Raw genomic sequence first — 26,484 nt, forward strand, 5'->3', positions numbered from 1 at the left:
ATTGCAGTTTAAAAAAAAACAATCCTGCCCTGTGGAGCTTACAGGTTGACATCATGGGAATCACTGAAATCGCCCAAGGAGAGAGTAGATGTAGTAAGAATAAATAAAGCAGAGGTTAGTTATCATCACGGGGTACACCAACAGTGAAGGCAGGTGAGAAGAAGAGTATATGAAAGAATTTGAATTCATTTCAGTAAACCAAGAAAGCCGACCAGCCGCAAACAAATAACACAGTTGAAAACATTCTCAGTGACTTGCAATAATTCTTAGTCCCTTTATTTATAAAAATATCCTGAATCTTAATCCAAAGTGGCTGAAGAGCCCAAATGAAATAAATTTACAAATTTACATTATTGTTGATAAAAAGGACATAAATCGGAGGTGGGGGCAGGTTCACATAGAAAAACAAGATTTACTGAGTATCAGCACTTTTTGGAAGAGTGTCTTATATAAACAATGGGGGAAACCCTAAAACTCTTATTATACTAGTATTATATCAGTTTATTGACAAACACATATACATACAATTTCACCTTATACATAAAAAACAAAAAGCATATGTTTTGCAAGGTATTATTAAAATACAGAAATCACTGACAAGAGGTATAAGTTTTTCTCAACCTATACAAAACTATTAATGGGCATAACAATTTTAATAATTTAAAATATTAAGTGAGAAGAAAATGAGCACATATTCTTAATAAACATAGACAAAGCTCTAAACATCAGCTTAATTTCAGTAACTCTGTTCTAGTAAAAAAATTACTATAGAAACAAGGAAACAATTTGGGAATAGTGGGATGTGTTAGAAAGTACACTGTTTTTCTGTGAGTGGGGGCATTAAAAAGATCCCCACAAATAAACTTACATTGCTCCATTGGTATAGACAGTATCACTTCCTTCCACATACTGCACCTGAGCTGGATAGACATGTTGTACCTGCTGTACAGTCTGTACCTGCTGTACCTGAAAAACAAATATGAGGACCTTGGTGAGAGGCTGATATCATAGAAAGAATACAGTGTTAGCTATACCTCAATGGTTTCTCTAACGTACAAATAAATGTGAAAATGGCTTATCATAAAAACTATTAGATTCATGCTAATTTCAAGATAAGTATGTGGTGGGTTCAGATCAACTATAGCATCTATGTTGAATAAATTCTATAACATTCCTCAGGTATATACGCATATACAAACTAATATCACATATAAAACATTAACAACTCCTTAATATTGTATAAAATTCAGTCATTGTTCAAATTTCCCTAATAATTCCAAGAACTTTGTAATGTTAGTTTGTTCAAATCAGGATCCAAACAAGGTCCACATGTTGCATTTGATTGATATAGTCTTTCTCTTTTAACCTCTAACAGCTTCTCCATCCTTTTCATTTCTTGCCTATTACTAACTGAAGAAACTGGGACATTTATCTTGTAGAATTTCTGGCATTCTAGATTTGGCTAATAGCATCCCTGAGCTGTCATTTAATAAGTTTCTCTAAAGCCTGTACATCATATGAACTGGTCATTAGATCTAAAGGCTTCAGCAAGCTCAATTTTTGAAAAGTTGTGTACTTTCCATTGCACCGTATCAACTGGCATATAACAACTTCCTTCTTCAATGTTAAGTTTGATCAGTGGGGTCAGGTGTTGTCAGCTGGATGGCTCTACTATCATGTTCCCTATCCATGTTTTACCTCAGGATATTAGTAGCCATTGATGATCATTTCCTAGAAATATTATACATATATATTTTTTAATTAATAAAGTGGTAGTATAATTCTGTTATTCTTTCTTCATTTATTAGTAGACTTCTTCTATAAAGAAAATTGCTTTGAAATAAGGTTCATATAAGAAGAGTAGAATAAGTTAATGATTCTTTTACTTACTGGTACTGAAAACAATAACCTTAGCCCCTAGTACCTTCCAAAGGTGACCAATATGGTTTTTTGTTTCATTTTATTGAAACCTTATGAGTAACCTTATGAGTCTTGGCTTCTGAATATATTTGATATTTTTCAATCCTAGCATCTTTTTTCTTGCTAAAATTTTCTCATCTTTGGCCAGTGGTAATCTCTTCAAACTGGTTTCTATGACATGACCACAGTATCTTTCATAACTCCCCTGCTTTCCGTTGTGATAAGATGTTCTATGTCTTATATATCCTTCCCCAGATCTGGAAAAGCCCTGGCTTTTATTAGTAGAAAATGGTACTTAAAGACTACAATCCAGGCACTATGACTGGTCACTACTAGCTCTTCTCATTAGAAAGGTCTAGAAAATACAAAATATTTCTTGAAGGTAAATGTATTAATTTTTTCTATTGAATGTAACATACGTATATTTAATACATTTTTGACATATTATTTCCGCATTTTTGTTTTTATGTTAAAAATTTTGGTTCCTGGAGACCTTAACATGATTGCTTATTTGTTCTATCATGAAATGTGTAATAGTTTCGAAATAAATATATCAATATTACTAAAATTTGAATGCCAAATACTGTTTAAGTTTCCTTCTATTTTTTTATCTTCAAGATATATATCTCTAGAGATGTATTATGATTTACTGAGCTCTAAAGTCACTAAAAATAAGTAACCAACTGGATAAACAGTTAAATTCATGTGATTAATTTTCTTTTTAGTTTTAGTATTTGCTGTATACAAATTTGGTTTAATTTTTATTTACAATTATATGAATATCTACATGGTTCCAAAGTCAAAAATGTAAAGCAAGAGACATATTTGAATAGACAATCTTGCTTCCTTACATACTTTCTCCCTCCCCATGTAGGGAACCATTTTCACTAATTTTTGGTTTTTCCTTCCACTGCTTTTTGTTTCCTTCATGTTTTTTGAAATACAGCAAATATGTATGCATGTGCATATAAGTACCCATATGTGAATACACACACACACACACACACACACACACATATATACCTCATTCTAAGATAAAAAGTAGCATACTATACACACTGTTCTGAGCCTTGCTCTTCTCATTTAACTATATAGAATAAACCTAGAGATCATTCCATTATAGTACATTGTGCTGTAAAATAAAAAATGAATATATTACTTCTTACCTATCATTGTGGAAAACTATCCTAGCTACAAAATTCACAAGTGATAAAAAATATTTTTACATGAAACTTTTTAAAGCATTTGCATGGTATATACATATATACATAATAAGCAAAACCAAGACAAATTAGCATATAAAATTGCAGAAGAAAAAGACTAATAGTCCTATAAAAATATGTGTGTGGATAATCTAGATACTCTTAGGTTTGGTGATAACTTTTTAGATACAACACCAAAGGTGTGGTCTATGAAACAAAGAACTGGATTTTATTAAAATTAAAAATTTCTGCTCTGTGAAAAACACTGTGAAGAGAATGAAAAGACAAGCCACAAAATGGAAAAAATTGGCTAAAGACATATCTGATTAAGGACTGTTATCCAACATATACAAAGAACTCTTAAAACTCAATAATAAAAAACAAACAGAATGATTTTAAAAAGTCAACTACCTTAACGGACACCTCACTAAAGAAGAGCCAAAAAAGATAGCAAATCAGCATATGAAAAAATGTTCCACATCATATGTCATTAGGGAAATGCAAAATTAAACAATTATGAGATACTAGAATTTGGAATATGAATTGGAATGGCCAAAATCCAGAACATTGACAATACTAAATGCTGGCAAAAACGTGAAAAAACAAGAACTCTCATTCATTGCTGGTGGGAATGCAAAATGGTACAGCCACTCGGAAGTTTCTTACAAAATTACACATACTCTTACCATATGATCCAGTAATCATGTTCCTTGGTATTTACCCATGAAGTTGTAAGCTTATGTCCACACAAAAACACATGCACACACACGTTTATAGCAGCTTTACTCATAATGGCCAAAACTTGGAAGCAACCAAGAAGTCCTTCAGTAGGTAAATGGATAAACTGCAGTACATTCAGACAATGGAGTATTATTCAGCACTAAAAAGAAATGAGCTATCAAGCCATGAAATAACATGGAGGAAACATAAATGCATATTACTAAGTGAAAAGAAGCCAATCTAAAAAGGCTACCTACTTACTGTATGATTATGACTATATGACATTCTGGAAAAGGCAAAATATGGAGACAGTAAAAAGATCAGTGGTTGCCAGGGGTTAGAGGGAAAGAGGGATAAATAGGAAAGAGGGAATTTTCTAAGTGAGAACATGTGGTATTTCTCTTTCTGTGTCTGACTTATTTCACTTAATATAATTTTTTCTAAGTCCATCCATGTTGCTGCAAATGGTAGTATTTCATTCTTTTTTATAGCAGAGTAGAATTCCAGTGGTTTTTGCAGCTCTCTTTACAATAGCCAAGAGTTGGAACCAGCCCAAATGTCCATCAACAGATGAGTGGACACGGAAAAGTGGTATGCCTAGAGACATTTTCTACACCACATAGCAGGAAGGGAAAAACCAAGCAAAGCATGATTGTCTCACTGAGGTGAGGAGACAGATTGGAATGGGGTAGGCTTAAGGCAGCTGAAAATTGCGGCAGAGTATCAGATAGGGCAGAGAAAAAGGTAGGTAGAGAAAAAGATCCAGAAATATGTATAGAGATACCCTTGAGTCTGTTGTTGAATATAAGCTGTACATGTGTAGGGTGCAGTTCAAGTTCTGACCAGCCCATAATGATAAGACTTTTACTGAATACCTAGAGCATTCTGTAGATACACCAGAAGGTAAAGCCTTAGTAGTGGGGCTAAACTGGCTCTAGAGTAAACATTATTTTAGGCCCACCCTAACAAAGCTAAAAAAACAATCTTTGAAAACATCAAGTTGAATAATAAGGAACTCAACTGCCTACACAAAACAAAATTTAACATTTTCAAAGGAAGATAGCAAAGTCTGGACATACAACACCATAATGCAATAGGAGTCCCAGACAGAGAAGAGGAATAACAGAAAACATATTTGAAGAAAGAGTGGTAGAGTCACTTCCAAGATTGATTAAAACCACAAACACTCAGGTCTAAGAAGTTAATGTACATCAATGTATAGACAAAACCACACCAAAGTGCACTACAATTAAAGTGTTAAAAACCAGTAATAGAAGAGAAAGATTTTTAAAGCAGACAAAAAGAAGACCCATTATATCCACTGCAAGAAGTTTTAGAATGATTGAAAACTTCCCTGTCAAAGATAATGCATGCCCAAGACAATTAAATAACATCTTTAAAGTACTGAGGGGAGAAAAAAATTGTCAACCTAGAGTTCCATAATCAGTGAAATATCCTTCAAATATGAAGGGAAAATCCTTTTTCAGACGATCAAAAGCTGAGATAATACTTCTCTAGCAGACAACCAACGAAGAAAATGACAAAGTAAGTTCTTCAGGCCAAAGAAGAATAATACAGGATGGAAACTGGGATCTACACAGAGAAATGAGAAGCACTAGAAATGGTAAATTTGAAGGTAAATTATATGGGTTTTTTGTTTGCTATCTTTTAACTTTCTATAAAAGGTAATTGACTATGTAAAGCAAAAATAATAATAATACATAATGGGTTTACAACATATGTAGAAATGAAATGTATATATGAGAAAAAAATAGCACAAAGAACAGGAGAGGGAGTTGAAAATACACTTCTGTAATGTTCTTATACGTTAAGTGGTATAATACTACTTAAACAAAGACTGTAGTAAGTGAAAGATATATATTTAAAAATCCTTGAACGAACACTAAAGAAAAACATAGTATAGCCAACAGTGGAAATAGATAGCAATACTAGAAAATGCTCAATTAATCCGACAGGAGACAGAAATAAAGCAAATAAAAGAACAAATGGGACAACTAGAAAACAATAAGATGCTAGAATTAAATGCAACCATATCAATAATTATACTTAACGTATAAGATTTAAATCCTGATTGTTGGTATGTGTAAAAATGTGAGATCCAACAATATGCTATCCACCAGAACATACTTTAAATATACAGAGACAGTATGTTAAAAATAAAAGGATGTAAAAAGATAAACCTTGCAAACACCAGAGGTAAAGAGGGATATTTCATCAAGAAAACTGTCAAGAAGAAATAATAAACCCTGTATATTTTTGTACCAAAGGACAGAGTTACAAGATGTGTGAACCAAAACTGATAGAATTGAAAGAATAAGAAAACCCACAGTTATGACTGATAGTTTCGACATTCTTCTCTCCATAATTGATAGATAAAAAAGACAAAAAATCAGTAAGGATACAGAAATTGAAACTGACTTTCACATGATGATCCATGTAATAAGAGCAGAATAGATATGCTTTCCAGTGCACATAAACATGCATCATAAAAGTTCAAATGCTGAGACAAAAAACAAGTCTCAAGTTTTAAAGGATTAAAACAATATAGAGCATGCTCTCTGACCAAAAAGTCAAATTTAAAATTAAAGACAAAAAGATATCTGGAAATACTTATAAAATAAAAAATATATTTTAAATATAATCTATGATTCATAGAAGAAATCACAAGAAAATTAGAAAATACTTTGAACTGAATGATACTGAACATATATCAAAATTTGCAGAGAGCAGCTAAAGACACCCAAAGAGGAAAATGTACAGCTTTAAATGTAGAAGTTAGGGAGGAGAAAACTTAAGTAATAATCTAAGTTTCCACTTCAAGAAGCTAGAAAATAAAGAACAAATTAAACCTAAAATAAAGAGAGAAGAAATAATAAGCAGTAAAAAATCAATGAAATAGAAATCTGAAAATAACAGAAAAAAATAAAGTGATAAACATCAAAGCAGACTTATCAAAGAGAAAAAAAGGTCAATCTAACAAAATTGTTTTTAAAAATAGAGAATAAGGGAACATCTCCCTGCAATTTTAATGAGGCAAAAGTAACCCTGAGAACAAAACTAGAAAAAAAAGACAATAGACTGATTTCTCTCATAAATGTAAAAATCTTTAACAAAATGTAAGTAAATCTAATCCAACAACACACCTACAGCACAATACATCATAAGCAGGTGGGGTTTAGCCCAAGAATGCAAAGTCAGTTTAATACTATAAAATCCACAAATGTAATCCACCATATTTACAATAAAGAAGAAAAACTATATGATCACCTCAATAAATCTGGAAAAACATTTGACAACATTTAACATCCATTCATGACTCAAAACAAAAAATGAACAACATAGATTCTCTCTCAGTAAGTTAAGGATAGAAGGAAACTTTCTCAACCTGACAAATGGCATCCATGAAAAAAAAAACCAAACAACAAATATATTTAATAGTGGAAGACAGATCTTTAGCATTTAAAAAATATTCACTCATTTTCATAATATAACTCCTCTATTTAAATTCTTAAGTGCTTCCTTATCATATTTTAGATAAAAACAAAATAAGTTGGACTAGGATATAAAATCCTCCCATTAATAACATCTAAATGTTGATGGACATTTTCAAACATAGCCTCTCCATTCCTTCATAATCACGCATTAAAATTTTGCAGAGACCCACTGTGTCCCCCGCCAAAAAAGTATCAAATGACAAACCCTAAACTAAAAACTAAGTGAAGAAAAGACTTTCAAGGATCTCAACTTCTCATTGGTGGAATAAGGCATATATACATAAGATAGCTATTTTTTTCTTTTTTTTCTTCTGGCTTTTTCTGTCCTAACTTCTCATCACTTGTGTTGTGTTCTCTACATAAATTCTCTCATCAACAAATACAAATCCACTATTTCCTCCAGTCCTGATTAAAAATTTAGTTTCTCTAAAAAGTCTCACATAATTCATTTTATCCCATGAGAGACTATTCCTTTCTTTTTGTTCTCAGAACTCACAGATACAGGTGGTAGCACATGGCTTAGCACTAAGTCATATTCTCAATTGGTTTCTTTCGTGGGGGCCAATGTGGTGAGGTGGTATGGTCGGCTAATTCGGAAGTAGGAGAACTAATTTTAAGTCCTTCTACTAACACTGGCTATTTGTATACTAGGGTATTCAATTTATTTAAGTAATAATTTCCTTGTGTGAAGTAAAAGAGATAGCTAATCTGCTATAAAAGATTTTTGTGAGAATCCAAAGCAAAGTACAGATACAAAGGATGGTATAGGCATATATAATTACAATACATTTTGAAGAATTGGTAAAATTATCAAATACTTCAAAAACAAGTGTTTTATCTTCTCCATCTGTACAAATTTCATTCTTTTATATCCCACTTGGTTTCAGAATAAGTATGCACAATAAGTGTCCATCAAGGGTCCCTTAAAATTATGAGATTCTTTAATTAAAGTAGAAATGAATCTTAGAAAATGTCAAGAATCTCAGAAAAGAAATCTGGATAGAGGTTGCTAACTCATCTAGGACAGCAATATCTGTGTATGTCTTTTGAACACATGGAGAGTTTACTGTACAATGTAAAAACAGGGCATAATTCTTTACATAATCTACCAAGTTAAGGAACTGACAAAGTGAATGGAAGACCAAATTGAATAGTCACAACACTGAATTATAGCATATTGTGGAGGAAATACAATTTTATTGTTATCCAGTATGTATAGTTTTTCTACCAAACATGAAGAAACTGGGCTTAAGAGGCACTTGAAACAATTTAATGTTAATGAGAAAAGAAATTGGACATACTGCTTACAGTCAGAGGGTATTTCTTTCAAGAGTATAATGATAATGAAGTAAAAAAGAGGGGCAAAAAAGGACAGAAAAAGCCAGAAGAAAAAAAGAAAAAAAGAACTATCTTACGTATATATGCTTTCTTCCAACAATGAGAAGTTGAGATCCTTAAAGTCTTTTCTTCACCTAGTTTTTAGTTTAGGGTTTGTCATTTGATATTTTTTTGGCAGGAGAGGCAGTGGGTCTTTGCCTTTTATTAGTAAAAGTGGATTGAAAAACCACAGAAATGTTCCCTTTTACTCCAAATTGAAGTCAGTTCCAGGAAGAAAGCTGTGTCCACAGAGCCAGTCTATCCAGACTTATAAACAAAGTCACAAGATGTAAAATAAGAATGACTGAATTCCAGCCTATCCCTACTCCTGGCCCAAGTGCACACAGGGAGCAGCAACATTTTTTACATTTGTTGGTATATTCCCAAAGAGCCCAACACAGTGTTAGTATATTGTAAATATTTAATAGTTACTCAATAATTAAATAATGCCCTATACCTAGAAAAGGAAATACCTGGTAAATATTTGTAAAATATATATTATCTTCTAAATATAGATAAATGTATTACTTTTTAAAAAACTAATGTAACCATCAAGAAATGCTTATTATTCCAAAGTGAACTGATATGATCACTTTTAATGCCATTTAATATATCATTAGAGGGCTGGCCAGTTAGCTCAGCAGATTAGAGCACAGCCTTATAAACTCAAGGTCATGAGTTTGGATCCCTGTACTGACCAGCAGCCTAAAAAAAAAGTATAAATAATCATTAAAAAACAAAGGTGAAATTTTAATATAATTTTTCTATTTCTTTCTATTTTAATATAAAGATGCATGCTAATAACTGATTCAGATTGTTCAAATATTATTTGATACTGTTCTTCTGTTAAACATTAATTTCTGTTCAAATATTTACCAAATTGTTATTTATTTAAGTTTATTTTTCTATTTTAGTTACCATTAGCTTAGTGCAGGAACTATATAGGTTAGCGCTTCTAAAAGAGATGGAGAAACTAGCATCCTATAGGCATTTCATTACCATTCCCAATAATTTTATTTCCCACCTATCTTTGAGAAATCTATAAACTGACACACTTGCTGCTTGCCCTATCCAAGCCCTTAGAGTGGGGAAAAGGTGATTAATTAAACTCTACACAAAATTAATTTTCTCTCTTAATTTGTCTTTCCCAAAATAAATGTTCTGAAGTGTTTCCAAAATGAATAAACAAATATTTTTCACCTCTTTTGAATTTTAATAAACAGTGAAGTGGCTAAAATATGAACTGAAAAGAGATGGACAGCAGTAGAATTAGCAGGAATAATCTACAATTTCTATAATTAACTGCTCTATGAATAAAAGTGAACTGAATATATCAAGTTAAAAATTACTTGAGGCTAATTTTTAAAAGGTTACCTAGTACATCAGAATGTTGGCAGCAATGAAGTCTAATTGTAATAACATTCTATACCATAAATTTATTTATTTTGCCAACTGAAGGAAAAGATATTTATACCAGAAAATATAAATACATGAAATACTGTATTTACATTTCATAGACATTAGATAAATTAAGAAACTTAATACTCTTTTACTGACACACATTTAAACAAATGGAAGCACCCCATCATACTATTTAAATGCAGTATTACAAATGTATTCACTTATTTTATGTATATTTTTCATAATTTGTATTATTTATAAAAAGAAGTGAATACCAAAACAAATTACATACCACAGGAAAATGTACTAGCTCAATAGAATCAATTAGAATATTTTGAGGACAAATGTAACAATATGTTATTTGGGATGTGCTTCAAGAAAAATAAAATGAATCACACTTCAAATCAGAAATCTTTTCAATAGTAAATGAAATCATTTATAATTATTAAGCTTGTTAGTCACCTAAGAACAATACTAGTCTCTTTGTAAAAATTTATTATGTCAAGATCTTCACTGCTTTTCTCATATAACAGCATTCCTTATTTGCTCAGCACCAAACATTTTAAACCTTAGTCCTAAGAACTGTCAAAAACTGTATTAAGATCATTTTAATAGACCCAACAAGAGATATGAGAGAGCCCTTAGCAAATTAAAGACATAAGATATTAGAATAGTGATGTTAGAGACTGCTATGTGACTGAACAACTGTGAAGCAGGAGGAAAAAGGACCCACATTATAACAGCTCTTAATAAAAGCACAGCGGGGAGTAATATAGCCAGAGTGCTACAGAGAATAAATTAGTAAAGCCATCTTGTGAGAAAAAGAGAAGGAGCAGAAGTCATTCAATATTTCTGGACTAGTAAAACTATAGGAAAATAAGGGAATTGAATAAAGGTAAGTCAAAAACTTGTGAGAGTATAGTGGGGGTATGCTAGAAGGAAAGATGCAAGAGAGAATAAAAAAAGCATAAGGGAAAAGGCATTTTCCTCAACAAGCAGGTATCTTGAAAACAGAAATTGTAAACCTAAAAATATCTTTTTCAGCCTTGGTTAAAAGTAAAATAAATTATATGTCACAGGCTATTTAATAAATCTTTCCAAGAAAGAATCTAACTAGTATTGTGAATGTAGGTAAAGGAAGTTTATATTTTATGAACACAAAATCACAGTGAACAAAAACAAGATTAAGTGACAAGAAAGGTTGGAATAAAATATTACTTAAATTCTCTCTTTGTGTTTACTGAAAAAGAACAAGAAGTTTCGCTGGATCTTTAACATTACTTTGCAAAGTTCCTCCTGAGATTTTCAATGTTAAATACAAAATTGCTGTTAATCTTCCTGAGATGGTAGCCCTTTCACATCAAAGAATGTGATGAATGTGAAAGACTGGAAAACAGTGAATTGTTAATTCAAATGATGGAACTCATTCTACGTAGGAAATGAAATTTGTTTGCTCACATTATAAATTCACTCACTGGCCCTGTGTTAGATAACCCCATCACTTATAAACTGTGTAGCTTTTTCTATTTTTAAGAAAATCTCAACTCTTTGGATACAGTTTTCTTGTAGTAGACTTTAAACACATAATGTTTCCAGCAGGTTCTAATCAATAAATGTTGCAAAGCCTGCTTCGTCAGCAGGGCTACAGTTAAGCATGAAATTTAAGCTTTCTAGGAATTATTTGCTAAAACTATGTGATGACTATAGGCAACTCAAAGTTGTTATTGTGACACTTGGACTTCAAGTAGAATCATATGAAGGCTAATGTAGAGGTAAGGTCCTAGTTTACTCTCTTGCACTTCTGACCATCTGAGAAATGAGTTATCAAATGGGAGTGAATTGGCTCAATAAATCATCCCTAACAGCCTACCATCTATCTCTTCAAAAGTAGACTAGCATCAAAGACCAGAAGCTACTTGGAAGAGGTCAATCAGGTTTCCAAAGGCAAGAGATGGGCTGTTTCTGGGAAGAGGGATGTAATTCAGGAAAGATTTAGTTTAGGATGATTCTCAATGACAAAATTCAATGGACATATGTAAACCTATTTTTGTGAATCAAAAGGAACATTGTAACAATTACTTCTTACAAAGTGAATAATACTTTATCATAATTATAACACTGTCTTAAACATTAACTCCCTTGGGGCCCAGCAGAGCTGACCAATACTAAGATTCTACTAAACTAAGCAATAATTTCTGGTGAAAAGAATTTACTCAATAACACTCCAGTGACCAGAAAGAGTGAATGAACTCCTTACCGCAGTATTAGGAGAGGCCTTTGGAACAGGAGGCTCTGCTAGTCTGTCTAGCAATGACTAAAACTACAGAAACATAAAATATCAAGAAACGTAAGCAGCATATCTAAAGGTCTAACTCTGCACAAAATTAAGTTTTTAAACTCTAGACAGACTATTAGAATATGCACTTTAAATGTATTTCCTGGTAAAAATACACATGCAGATTCACACTTGCTCCCGGTTTCTACTAAATGGATACATATGTTGGACAGTAGAGATGTTGGGTTCTTTTGGAGTGCAGTACCAGGAATTAAGAGAATAAATTATTGAAGTTATGAGTTGGCAGCCAAAACACTGTAACCTAAATAACAGAACTTCTTACTTATATATAATTATTAAGCTAGTGTGAATACTACTATTAATAATAATATGCAACATTATTTCATTCAATCTTCACAAAAATCCTAAGTAAACATAGTAGGCGGTTTTTTCCCCCCATTTTACAAATGGCGACATAAGTACAAAGCCAAAGAGACAACCCAAAGACACAGTAAGTGACACGTGGTGGTGATCCCAGGTCTTCTGAATCTGGTCCTAGAATTCTTCCCACAACCCCAGTGTTTACAAAGGCAAGGCATTAATAACAATGAATCATATACTAAGAACCTACTCCATTTTCAATTTTCCTTAAAATCATTCTGATATGTCAAGGAGATCTCAGTCTTTACCACCTCTAACACTTAATAATCTCACTTTCTAAGAGAAAGTAGGCCTCAGTGTGAGGTCTTGTCAAGCAAGAGCTGCTAGCCGAATCATATCTCATTTCATTTTTACTATATTCAGTTTTATGTTTATCTTCTACTTATGACAAGAGATGCTGGTTTTTCAGTTTAGGTAGAAAGTTTTCGTTTTAAATTCATTTAAGTAATTTTATTAAAAACTGTTAAGTAAAAAAGTAACAATATAATGGATCTTGGATAAAGCAAAAATCGTGATATAATTTGCAAAAACTGTATGTTGGAAAATACTGCACTGCATATCATTCATTATAAATCATACTTTTAATAAAGATATCACCAAAAGACTTTCTACTTTAGAAAAATGTACATTTCATGCATGAATTAAAATAGAAATACTTATTTCATTGTATCAAATTATTATTCACCTAAATTCCTAAAAAATAAAAAAGAACAGTAGTCATAATACTACCATAGCAAGAGTAAAGTTAATTTTGAAGTGGACTGCTGGTATACCACCTACTTTTTATCAGCATCATGTTTTCTTGGTCCTAATATTTTTATAAGAAAACTAATACACATACAGTTTCATAAAATATTCAAATGATGAAGAAATAATTCTAGTGAAATATGATTGCCTTCTTTATGTTCACACTCACTTCCTGCTCTTTTACTTCTCAGAGAAAATGACTACCCATAGGATGGTCCTGGCATTCCTCCAATCCCCTATCAATAAATTCACCTATGTGCCTATATATCTCCCTACTAACTAGAAGAGTTAACACTAACTGCCACAACAGACAACCTCCAAGTGCTTTAACTCCTAAGTTACCTATCCAACAAGGGAGTGCAGCAGGGCCTGCTCTACATGCTGACTTGGAGAACCTGTTTAACAGAAGCTCCCCCACTCTGTAGTTATATCATCCTGCTGTAGCCTTATAGGAGCTAAGAGATTGTAGAGGCATACTAAACTTTATTTACTTGAAATGATATGCTTATCATGAACTAAATTCTCATTTATACATGGATCTGTTGGTTTATTCCTGGTCTGACACCACTCAGTTTTTATTATTATAGCTTTGTAGTATCTTCTGAGACTAGGCAGAACAAATCCATCTTACACTGCTTCTGTTTTGCCAAATTTTCTTGACTCTTCTTATGTATATTCTTTTCCATGAACTTTAGAATCAACTTTTCAAATTTCAAGAAAACTCTGCTAGGTCCTGTTAGGTGTTTTAGTTGGATTATCTTGAAATTATGCATTCACTTGTGCGAGAAATGAATTCTTTGTAATACTGAATCTTCTCATCTAGAAATACAGTAGTCTTATCACATATCCTTTTAACATTTTAAAGTTTAGGCCTTCTTATGTGAGTTAAAGACTCTTCACATAAGAGTTAAATGTTTCACCCTAGCTCACTGGTTATGAGTGAGCTATTTTGAAGATTGATGACAGATTTCAAAGTGGTGTGGTAGGCAGAATTCTAAAAATGCCCCCTCCCCAACCGAAGATTACAAATTCTAATTGCACTAACCCGTGAATATGAGAAATCCCTTCTGTGATTATGTTATGTTATATGGCACAGTTCACCTTAAAATAAAGTAGGCTTGATCTAGCCCTATGATCCCTTAACAATGGAGTGCTTCACTGGCTGAGAGCAGAAGAAGTCCAAGAGTCAAGGCATGAGAAGGCCTCATTGCTGCTTTGAAGATGGAGCAACAACACTACTGTTGCTTTCAAGATGGAGGGGCTACCAGAGAAGTAATATGGGCAGCCTGCAGGAGCAGAAGAAAGCAAATCCATGCAGACAGCCATCAAGCAAACAGAGACCTCAGTCCTACAACTGAAAGGAAGGAAATGAATTTTGCCAATAATCTGAATGAGGCTAGAATGAATCCTTTGGCAAGATCCATATACAAAAGCCCAGTGCAACAGACACATTAATTACAGTCTTGTGAGACATGGAACAGAGAACCCAGTCAAGCCCAAGTCCTGGGCTTTGGACCTATAGAAATTGTGTGATAATAAATGAGTGTTGTTTTGAGCTACTAAATTTGTTGTAATTTGTTACACAACAAGATAAAATTAATCCAGATAGACTCCAAAGCAATTGTTACCACCATTTGTCACCTCCGTGGATTTTCAGGATTTCCCAGGGAAAAGGAAATATACTCTGAATCGCATCCCCCTTATTCACTTTTACTTTCATTCATATCAAGACTGACACATATACCAACTTAAATCCTTAATTTCACACTAAATTTTAAGGCTTTGTAAAATGAAAAGACATTTCCTCCTCAAAAAGTTTAAACATTCAAGGTATGGAGTAAATCCCAAAACAAAAAACATCAAAGGACAAGAATGAATCTCAAAGTTACTGGGTAAAGCACCTAATAAAAATTTAGGAGAATATCAAGCCCTAGTATCCAAAAGCCATTTCAAAAGAGGTCAGGATATATAAGATAATCAGGGTTATTTCAGTATTTTAATTACATACATACAGTGACTACAATGTTTACAGGAGAATTCAATATTTTGGTAAAATAGGAATTGCTGAACAATCTCAATTCCACTAGCATAAATTGCTCTCTGACCTTCTGCCTCTAAGTGAAAATGCAATTTATTGTATATATATTAAATCCGTAAAACTTCTCATACTCTAAGAAATACTGAATTATTCATATTCTGAAATCAGTTTAGAGAAATCTGAGCTGATGTATGTACTGCTGAATTATGTAATTTTTAAAAAGTTATATTGAAAGAAAATTTACAATGGTACTAGAAATGACAAGACAAAATAAGCTTTACTTTTTTTGATCTGTATGCTTGTATCCTATTTGAATCCTTTTCAATAAAATGGATTACATTTAGAACATGTACAAAATTTTTAAAAACAAAAAAAATAAATAAGGCAACCAAAGCAAGAGAAAAGTTAAGTAGTGAATATGAAAGGTAATGATTTCAATTTCAAGAGGATTGAGAGCAACATATTATGTTTTAGGATCTGAACAAAAATAGAGGAAAAAATTGGGAGAAAGACAGTTGAAATAATTTAAAGGTAAGAAAATAATATAGAATAATTAGCGTCTCACTTTAGAATTATTGAAACAATGTTATGAGAGTTAATTAAAAAGAAAACACATTTATTCATCCATTGACTGAAATAAATTTAGAAGTTGATTCTCTTAATCAAAATTGATTTTTAAAGTTATTGATCTGTCCAATATCCTTCTTCTCAAAACTCCAATTTCTATGAAATATACATAAGAGAATCATAGTTATAGAGTTGGGAATCAACATCTTTCTTGAATCTTTGACAGATGGTCTTATCAGTAAGATGGACAGGGAAATCATTTACTTAATTGATTTCTTTCATGTCGCCATGGTTTTTGACTTAGTAAACAAAAGGTTTTATTGATCTAACTATCAAGGTGTTCCTGCACATTGGTGGAACAAGCTTCAGTCAAATTGACAGCTGTTGGGAAAATCTAGACACTTACAATCTATTTCCCACCTGCCTGCCGAAGTATTTGGTTCACCCACAACCAGAGAATGATTCCCTTGAGCTAACACTGCTCATCCTAATCACTGTAGTTTATAATGTAAATTGGATAAAAGAGTTAACTTCCATGTCTTGTTATTCATTTACATCTTAGTATAACTAGCTTCTCTGCAAAAACAATGCTAGTTCTGATGTGGACTAGAAAAAGATAATTGTGTTTTATGAGTAAGCTCCATAAAGGCAGAACCAATGTCTGTTTCTTCTTTACCACCTACCACAATTCCTAGTGCAGAGTAAATCCTAACAAGGATTTGGTGAAGGAAAGGAGCCAGGCACAAAATGAAATGAGACAAATAGATTTTGGCTTCCAAGAAAAAAATTACACAGGCAAATGGCACACCAGGGTATAAAGATATGAAGAGAAGATGATAGTGAAGACAACAGGAAAAATTCAGTTCTCATACTATTCCTGACTTAGTTCTTTGAGCTGATCTTTTAAAAATACCACAAACTAGGTAGTTTATAAACAACAGAATAATTTCTCACAGTTCTGGAGGCTGAGAAGTCAAAGATCAAGGCAGATTCAGTGCCTAATGATGACTACCTTTCTGGTTCATAGACTGCATATTCTTACTATGTCCTCCCACGGTGGAAGGGGTGAAGGGTCTCTCTCCAACCTCTTTTATAAGGGCACTGATACAGGGTGAATGTTTGTCCCCTCCAAAGGTCATGTTGGAACTTAATCCCCATTATGGTATTTGACAGGTGAGGTCTTTAAGAGGTGATTGGATTGTAAGAACTGTGCCTTCATGAATGGATTAACCTCTTCATGAATTAATTGTTTAACCAGTTATCAGGGAGTAGACTGAGGGCTTTATAAGAAGAGAAGAAAGCATGTCAAAAAATGTTCTTCCCCTTCCACACTACGTAATACTCTGCATTGTCATGGGACTCTGTATGGAGTTCCCTGCCAAAAAGAAGGTGAAGGCCTTCATCAGATGTCCTCCTGGACTTCTCAGCCTCCAAAAACTATAAGAAACAAATTCCATTTATTTATAAATTACCCAGTTTCAGGTATTTTGTTTTAAGCAAGAGAAAATGGACTAAGACAAACACTAATCTTATTCACAAGGGCTCCACCCTCGTGGCCTAATCACTTACCAAAGGCTCCAACTCCTAATGCCTTCACGTTGGAGGTGAGGATTTCAACATACGAATTTTGCCCCCAAATAAACACCAACAAAAATACAGACCATAGCAATTCCTAGATAAACTAGTTTTATTTTTCTTTACTTCATGACTTCCTTATTTAATAACTCCATAATGCACTATTTTATATTAATAAAATTCATTGGAATAGTAGAAATTAAAATTCTACCATGAAAAGGCTGCTTCCAAAGAAATGAAAAGATGAGTGAGGCCCTGTAAGCACTGACAGCACGTGAAGATAATTACTAAGGTCAAGAATACTTTTACACTAGCAGAAGCAAAGGACAAATGGCTAAGGATATGGACCACAAATTGCTGATGACTAAGCTGGGGCTGAATTAATGACCAATTAGGTTTACAGACAAGTTTTTTTTAAGATGGCCAGTTATGGCATTACAAATGGTCAAAAAAGTTTCATGTGATCCCTAAACCAATCCTATTAGTACATGGAGGTTATACATAGGGTTCAATTCAATACTAATTCAAATGACAAAATACATATAAAAGTCAAAAAGTAAGTAGTATTAAAAATTACTCACTATATACTTTTCATGACTGTTCTATGGCATCAATATTTAGTACTTTACCTAATCAGTGGTTTAAAATAGTCTCCAATAAATTGATAACTCTTACATTTCAATTTCTTCTATGAGGTACATGACCTTTTAAAATAAAACAAAACCTATTAATATGTAATCTGTAAATCAGAATGGTGCTTGCTTCTGGGATCAGGCAATGGGGAGGACAGAGACTAGGAAGAGGCAGAGGAAATTTTCTGGGGTGATAAAAATGTCATATCTTGATCTAAGCATGGGTTATACAGATACAGTCATTTCCCAAAACACATTGAACTGTAGCAATTAAGATCTGTGGATCTCACTGTAAATTATAATTATAATTATGTAAAGGCAAAAATACTTATACAAAGTATTTCTACTTTTCTCTACTATATATAAAATACATTTGTAGAATTCAATTGCAAACTGAAATTAAATGTTTTATTTTATAATGTCCAGATTAGTTACTTACTCTGAGGGGAGATGTGTGTGTGTGTGTGTAGAAGAGTGTTTCCCCTCAGAAAAGTGAAACAGTAGTTTCTCATAATGACATGTAGCCATAATAGTATAATAAAACATACTATGGGAATAATGACCAAGAATATAATTAAAAACAAAGAGTCTTCAAATTATTGTTTCAACATAAAATGAATCCCTTTTTAATGAAGCAAAATTATTACTGAATTATTTTACTCTGTTTTAGGGAAAAACTGATTAGAAGCAAAGTCGTTCAATTTATTTGGTATTGTGCATATATCACTGAATGAGATATTATAGTTGCTATCAAAAGAGTGAGTTCTCTATACATCAGAGTTGCCTGTTTATAATTACAGTGGCTTTCACTTTTTTAAAATTCAGATGTTCCTGTTTATAGTGCTAGCAATACAGTCAATTGTTTTTTTTTTAACCAATGAAGTTAATAAGATAAAGCAAATGAATTTAGATACTTACAAAATAATGTAACCAATTTAATTTCTTTAGCAGCAGTTGATTCCTACTGTTTAATTTTAATGCTTTGTTTATATTAGAGCAAAGTACTTAGGATTAAATCAGTGTTTCTACTTACACAGCTCTAAAATACATTACAATAACTATCAAATAATTGGTATAGATATGCTATGACTTTGGAGACAATTTCAGTGATTTGTATAATTAAAATCATTTAAATTACCATTCAACTAATGATAAATTATTAATAAACTAGGAAGTTTTACATGTGACCAGTAATTTAAATTATATGATTTCTCTTCAATAAATGTATTATTTTGAAAAAACAATTAGAGGAAATAGACTCATCAACTTAAGTAAGATGAGGAAAGCTGGAGAAAGTCCAAGAAACAGTAATATAAATTACTGAATGACTGGGAAATGTCTTAACAAAGGAAGCCTAAAATAATTTGTTAGTAGAGAACAGAAGGCTGGGGTGAGAGTGAATAATATAATAGTCTTTATTTCAAATATCTGAGTAATACAAAGGGAACAGAGACCAGTACCCTCTGCCCACTGAGAAAAGGATCTAAAAAGATCAAATCAAGTAGCAACTAGAAGGATTAAGCTTAGGTACCAAGAAAAATTCCCTTTGCAGTTTCAAGACTTTAGAGCCTAATAACAAAGATGATTGTAAAATCCATATCTATGAAAATGTTTAGCCACAACAGAAATTGCCAGAAATTGTCATTTTCTAATGCTTAAGCAGTAAACATGTGTGCTATACCAATACATGTTCACCCTTATCATTATAATGTATACCAGCCCAGCTTCTCACTAAAGCACCTACATTTCTTGCCTGAGGGATTTCTCGGCCCCCTGGTATCCTCTTTATCTACCTGCATACCAGCCAGCAATGCCAGGAAATTACCCACCACCAGGAATATTCCTCTGACAATGACTGACAAGATTCGGTGTATAAATACCCTATATTTCCTCATCCCTGAAATGGGATAACTCTGAGATGTGGTGTAACACTGGCTCCCAGATTTCTCCACTGTGATTCATCTCTAATTATCCACAGTTGTAACCTGTATAATAATAAAATCTGTATTAAATAAAGCCCCTCCCTGTCTCACTTTCACAATATCCTACTAGTATTTTTTATTTGGGAACATCTCCCAAATAAACTAGTCGTATTTAAATCTTTGTATCAGAGTCTGCTTCATTAGTACCCAAACTAAGACAACATATATGACACTTCATGTAACAGCTGGCTTTGTATACTTAATAGTTTCTTCAAATGGTTCCCTAATTTTTACTTAAATTTCTTGAAACAACTTTATAACTCAAGAAATGAAGACCAATATCTTCCACCTTTCATTGTTACAATACAAAAAAAATAACTAATATCAAAACAATAGCTATTGTTGCCTGTTATCTCTAAGTTTGAATCTTGCTCTTCTTTTTTAAATGTGTATGTAGGTGTAGTGGATTGAATTATGGCCCCTCCAAACTTACCGAAGCTTGAATTGTGTCCCCTAAGTTTTATGTATTAGAAACTCAGCCCCAACTGTGACTGTTAAGAGAGTGGAAAACCCAATTATGGTAATTGAAAGGTGGAGCCTTGAAGAGGTGATTGGATTTTGTAGCACCATGCCTTAGAGAATAGATTAAAAATGGTGGTCAAGGGCGTGGTTCTGAGGGCTTTAAAAGAAGAGACAGGACAGTCTGTCTCTCTCTGCTCCTCCATTTCGCAGTGTTATACTCTGCTTGTCACTGAAGTCATCACCAAAGAAAGACTTCACCAAATGTGTTCCCTGGACTTTGGACTTCCTAAACCTCAGAAACTGTAAGCAATAAGTTTTGTTTTCTTTATAAAATACACAGTTCCCTGTATTTTTTAATAAGTAACAGAAATGGACTAATACAGGCAGGGTGGTGAAGATTAGGAAATATTTGTGAGGTATTATGGATATGCTGCACCAAACTTACTACTCCAAGTCAATGAGAGAGAATGGAAGAGGGAATAATTTCCTCACTCTGTAATTCAATGTTTTCTTAAAGCTCTTTCCCAGAATTAACTGAAGTACATCTTATCATATCAGACTACCTAAAATCACTTCACATCCCAATGGAGTACATATGACACACACATCAGAAAGTATCGAGCTCCTGAATAGATAACCTTGAGAAAGTGTATTCAAAATTATTAGAGATATCTCAAGATTTCTTTGACCCGTATATAGTTTACGAAAACTGTTAAAATAGAGAACTAGGAATTCTAGTCCTAACTTCCTGTGTGGCTATAGCCAAGTCACTTCATTAAATAAGAAAGTCAAAATAGATCTCTTTTCTCTTCTGTCCTCCTGCTGGCCCCTTCAAGGATAAAAGGGGTAGGAAAAGATTAAGCTCCAGATTTTCCAGCCCAATTCCTTCAATCTGGAAAGACCAGTATTAAGTACAGACCTGTTTGCTAGAAGGAAGAGGAGAAAAAGGTAACACAGAGGGTGTAGGGGAGGAACAACAGAAAGACTAGGAGGAGAGGAAAACAAAAGAAAAATTGACTTTAAAAAAATACAGGTACTACCATAAATCTACTAGGATGACAACTATCAAAAAAAGAGAAAAATTAGTATTAGCAAAGATGAGGAGAAATTAGAACCCTTACGCACTTGTTGGTGGGGATGTAAAATGGTGCAGGTGCTATAGAAAACAGCATGGTAGTTCCTCAAAATATTAAAAATAGAATTAGCATATGATTCGGCAATTCCACCTGAGGGTATTACACCAAAGAACTGAAAGCAGGGTCTCAGAGATATTTGTATTCCTGTGTTCACAGCAGCATTATTCACAATAGCCAAAAGACAGGAGCAACCAAAGTGTCCATCAAGAGGTGAATGGATAAACAAAATGTGGTCTATCCATACAATAGAATATTATTCAGCAGTAAAAAGGAAGAAAATTCTAACACATACTATAAAATGAATGAACTTTGAGGACATTATGCTAAGTGAAAAAAACCAATCACAAAAAGACAAATACTGTATGATTCCACTGATGTGGGTAACTAGAATAGACAAATTCACAGAAACAAAATGTGCAACAGTAGTTACCAGGGGGAAAATGGAGTTTTACTGGGTATAGGGTTTCAGTTTTGCAAGATGAAAAGAGTTCCAGAGACTGGTTGCACAGCAGTGTCAAAGTACTTAACACTAATGAACTGTACATCTAAAAATGGTTAAGATAGTAAATTCTATGAGATACTTGTATGTATTTTACCACAATTTTTAAAAATACAGGTTTTAAATAACTCACTAGACTAGATGACATCTAAGATCTCTTCCAGCTCCACAATCTTTGTAATTAGCATGAACAACAAATACATGATTTATCATTGCCATGACAAAAGTTCATGAACAAAATTAGAACAAATAAAGTTATTTATCCCATAAATATTATCTACAACATTTGCAGAATGTGTATTATAAACATTAATCTCCATGATCCAAGAAATAAACTTCAATGACTACTACTTATTTATGGACTCTACAGAGACTCGTTAAATTATTAACTAAATTTTAGAAATCTTATGGCCAAATAGAAAGTTCTGCAGATTTAAGATAACTATTAACCTCTCTCCACAGCTGTCACCTCCACTTTAAATGCCATTAACTTCCTGTCAGAATGAAGAGCAGTTTCTTCTGTGTTACCACCTTTTAGCACTCTCATGATCGAACCTGTGTCAGGATGAACTGTACAAGTATCTGTCACTTGACTCTGATTCTGAGTTCCAGTGAGTAGGACCTCAACATGCTGTAGCTTATTTGTCTTGTCCATGGCACACTGCAGCCACTGGGTTTATTAAATGATTTCAAATTAATGTGCCATTTACCCACAAATTCTTAGGTTTCTCAATACAAGCTGGTAAGATTTATAAAATGAAAGCCTGTATCATTTTATTGTAATATTCTATTTATTTATGGAAAACATATAATTTTTTAAACATAAATTTAAAATTTATCATTATTAAATTTTCTCTGTTCTTATTCTACTTCATCGTAGCTTAAAATTTTTAAAGATTACTTGTACCTATCTAAATGCATTGTAGAAATCTATTTAATTAGACACAAATTAAGTACTTATACTAACTTGTTTAAATTAAAGTAGAAATGGGAGAACGATAAACTATCAGTGGACAAAGATATTAAAATTGTTTGAGTTCCTTATATATTCTGGATATTAATCCTTTGTCAGATGTATATTTTGCAAATATTTTCTCCCACTCTGTTGGCTGTCTTTTAACTCTTTTAATTGTTTCTTTTGCTGTGCAGAAGCTTTTTAGTTTGATATAATCCCATTTGCTTATTTTTCCTTTGGTTGCCCGTGCTTTGGGGGTCGTATTCACGAAGTCTGTGCCCAGTCCTATTTCAAGAAGTGTTTCTCCTATGTTTTTTTTAAGAAGTTTTATTGTTTCAGGGTGTATATTTAAATCCTTAATCCATTTTGAGTTGATTTTAGTATACGGTGAGAGGTATGGATCTAGTTTCATTCTCCTGCATATGGATATCCAGTTAACCCAGCACAATTTGCTGAAGAGGCAGTCCCTTCTCCAGTGAATAGGCTTGGTGCCTTTGTCAAAGATCAGATGGCAGTAAGTGTGTGGGTTGATTTCTGGATTCTCTATTCTATTCCATTGGTCAGTGTGTCTGTTTTTATGCCAGTACCATACTGTTTTCGTTATTATAGCTTTGTAGTATAGCTTAAAGTCAGGTAGTGTTATGCATCCAGCTTTATTTTTTTTGCTCAGCATTGCTTTGGCTATGCGTGGTCTTTTATTGTTCCATATAAATGTCTGAATAGTTTTTTCCATTTCTGAGAAAAATGTCTTTGGAATTTTGATGGGGATTGCATTGAATTTGTATATCACTTTGGGTAGTATGGACATTTTGACTATGTTGATTCTTCCAATCCAAGAGCATGGGATATCTTTCCATCTTCTAGTATCCTCTCTAATTTCTCTCAGCAGTGGTTTGTAGTTCTCATTATAGAGATTTTTCACCTCCTTGGTTAACTCTATTCCTAAGTATTTTATTTTTTTGGTGGCTATTGTAAATGGGCAGGCTTTCTTGATTTCTCGTTCTGCAGGTTCACTATTGGAGAAAAGAAATGCTACTGATTTTTGTGTGTTGATTTTGTATCCTGCTACTCTGCTGAAATCATTTATCAATTCCAACAGTTTTTTTGTAGAGGTTTTAGGCTGTTCGATATATAGGATCATGTCATCTTCAAACAGGGACAGTTTGACTTCATCTTTTCTAATCTGGATGCCCTTTATTTCCTTCTCTTCTCTGATTGCTCTGGCTAGTACTTCCAACACTATGTTGAATAGGAGTGGTGAGAGTGGGCATCCTTGTCTAGTTCCTGTTCTTAAAGAAAAGCTTTCAGATTTTCCCCATTCAGGATGATATTGGCAGTGGGTTTGTCATATATGGCTTTAATTATGTTGACATACTTTCCCTCTATACCTAACTTATAGAGGGTCTTTGTCATGAATGAGTGCTGAACTTTATCAAATGCTTTTTCAGCATCTATAGAGATGATCATATGGTCCTTGTGTTTGAGTTTATTAATATGGTGTATCACATTTATTGATTTCCGTATGTTGAACCAACCTTGCATCCCTGGGATGAATCCCACTTGATCGTGATGAATAATTTTTCGTATGTGTTGCTGTATTCTGTTTGCTAGTATTTTAGTGAGGATTTTTGCATCTATATTCATCAAGGATATCGGCCTGTAGTTTTCTTTTTTGGTTATATCTTTACCTGGTTTTGGTATCAGGATGATGTTTGCTTCATAGAATGAGTTTGGGAGATTTGCGTCCGTTTCAATCTTTTGGAATAGTTTGTAAAGAATCGGTGTCAATTCCTCTTTCAATGTTTGGTAAAATTCTGCTGTGAATCCATCTGGTCCTGGGCTTTTCTTTGTTTGAGTTCTTTAATGGAACTCAAACAACTTTACAAGAAGAAAACAAGCAACCCAATTAAAAAATGGGCAAAAGAACTAAGTAGGCATTTCTCTTAGGAAGATATCCAAATGGCCAACAGACATATGAAAAAATGCTCAACATCACTCAGCATCCGGGAAATGCAAATCAAAACCACACTGAGATACCATCTAACCCCAGTTAGGATGGCTAAAATCCAAAAGACTATGAACGATAAATGCTGGCGAGGCTGCGGAGAAAAAGGAACTCTCATACATTGTTGGTGGGACTGCAAAATGGTGCAGCCTCTATGGAAAATGGTATGGAGGTTCCTCAAACAATTGCAGATAGATCTACCATACGAACCAGCTATCCCACTGTTGGGAATATACCCAGAGGAATGGAAATCATCAAGTCAAAGGTATACCTGTTCCCCAATGTTCATCGCAGCACTCTTTACAATAGCCAAGAGTTGGAACCAGCCCAAATGCCCATCATCAGATGAGTGGATACGGAAAATGTGGTACATCTACACAATGGAATACTACTCAGCTATAAAAACGAATGAAATACTGCCATTTGCAATAACATGGATGGACCTTGAGAGCATTATATTAAGTGAAACAAGTCAGGCACAGAAAGAGAAATACCACATGTTCTCACTTATTGGTGGGAGCTAAAAATTAATATATAAATTCACACACACACACACACACACAAAAACCGAGGGGGGGGAGAAGATATAACAACCACAATTATTTGAACTTGATACGACAAGCAAACAGAAAGGACATTGTTGGGGGGGAGGGGGAGGGAGAAGGGAGGGAGGTTTTGGTGATGGGGAGCAATAATCAGCCACAATGTATATCGACAAAATTTTAAAAAAACAAAAATACTATGCTAAATGAAATAATCCAGAGACAGAAAGAAAAAAAAAAAAATTAAAATATATATAGTTGTCCAATAACCACATAAGATGCTCAACATCATTAGTCATCAGAGAAATGCAAATTAAAAATGAATGGGATGGGGCCGGCCTGCGGCTCACTCGGGAGAGTGAGGTGCTGATAACACCAAGGCCACGGGTTCGGATCCTATAAAGGGATGGCTGGTTCTCTCACTGGCTGAGTGTGGTGCTGACAATACCAAGACAAGGGATAAGATCCCCTTACCGGTCATCTTTAAAAAAAA

General features: G+C 33.3%; 1 protein-coding gene across 5 annotated transcripts in view; it reads right to left on the reverse strand.

Annotated features, from left to right (window-relative positions):
- The window catches only part of RFX3 (regulatory factor X3), a 281,067-nt gene that overhangs the window by 113,671 nt on the left and 140,912 nt on the right, over nt 1-26,484 (reverse strand). For all 5 annotated transcript variants that reach the window (XM_063080722.1, XM_063080724.1, XM_063080725.1 and 2 more), the window contains one exon: nt 869-966. In XM_063080722.1, coding sequence (XP_062936792.1) covers nt 869-966 — 98 coding nt within the window. The remainder of the gene's footprint in view (nt 1-868; nt 967-26,484) is intronic.

This window comes from Cynocephalus volans, chromosome 16 (genome assembly GCF_027409185.1).
Source record: "Cynocephalus volans isolate mCynVol1 chromosome 16, mCynVol1.pri, whole genome shotgun sequence".
NCBI lineage: Eukaryota > Metazoa > Chordata > Mammalia > Dermoptera > Cynocephalidae > Cynocephalus > Cynocephalus volans.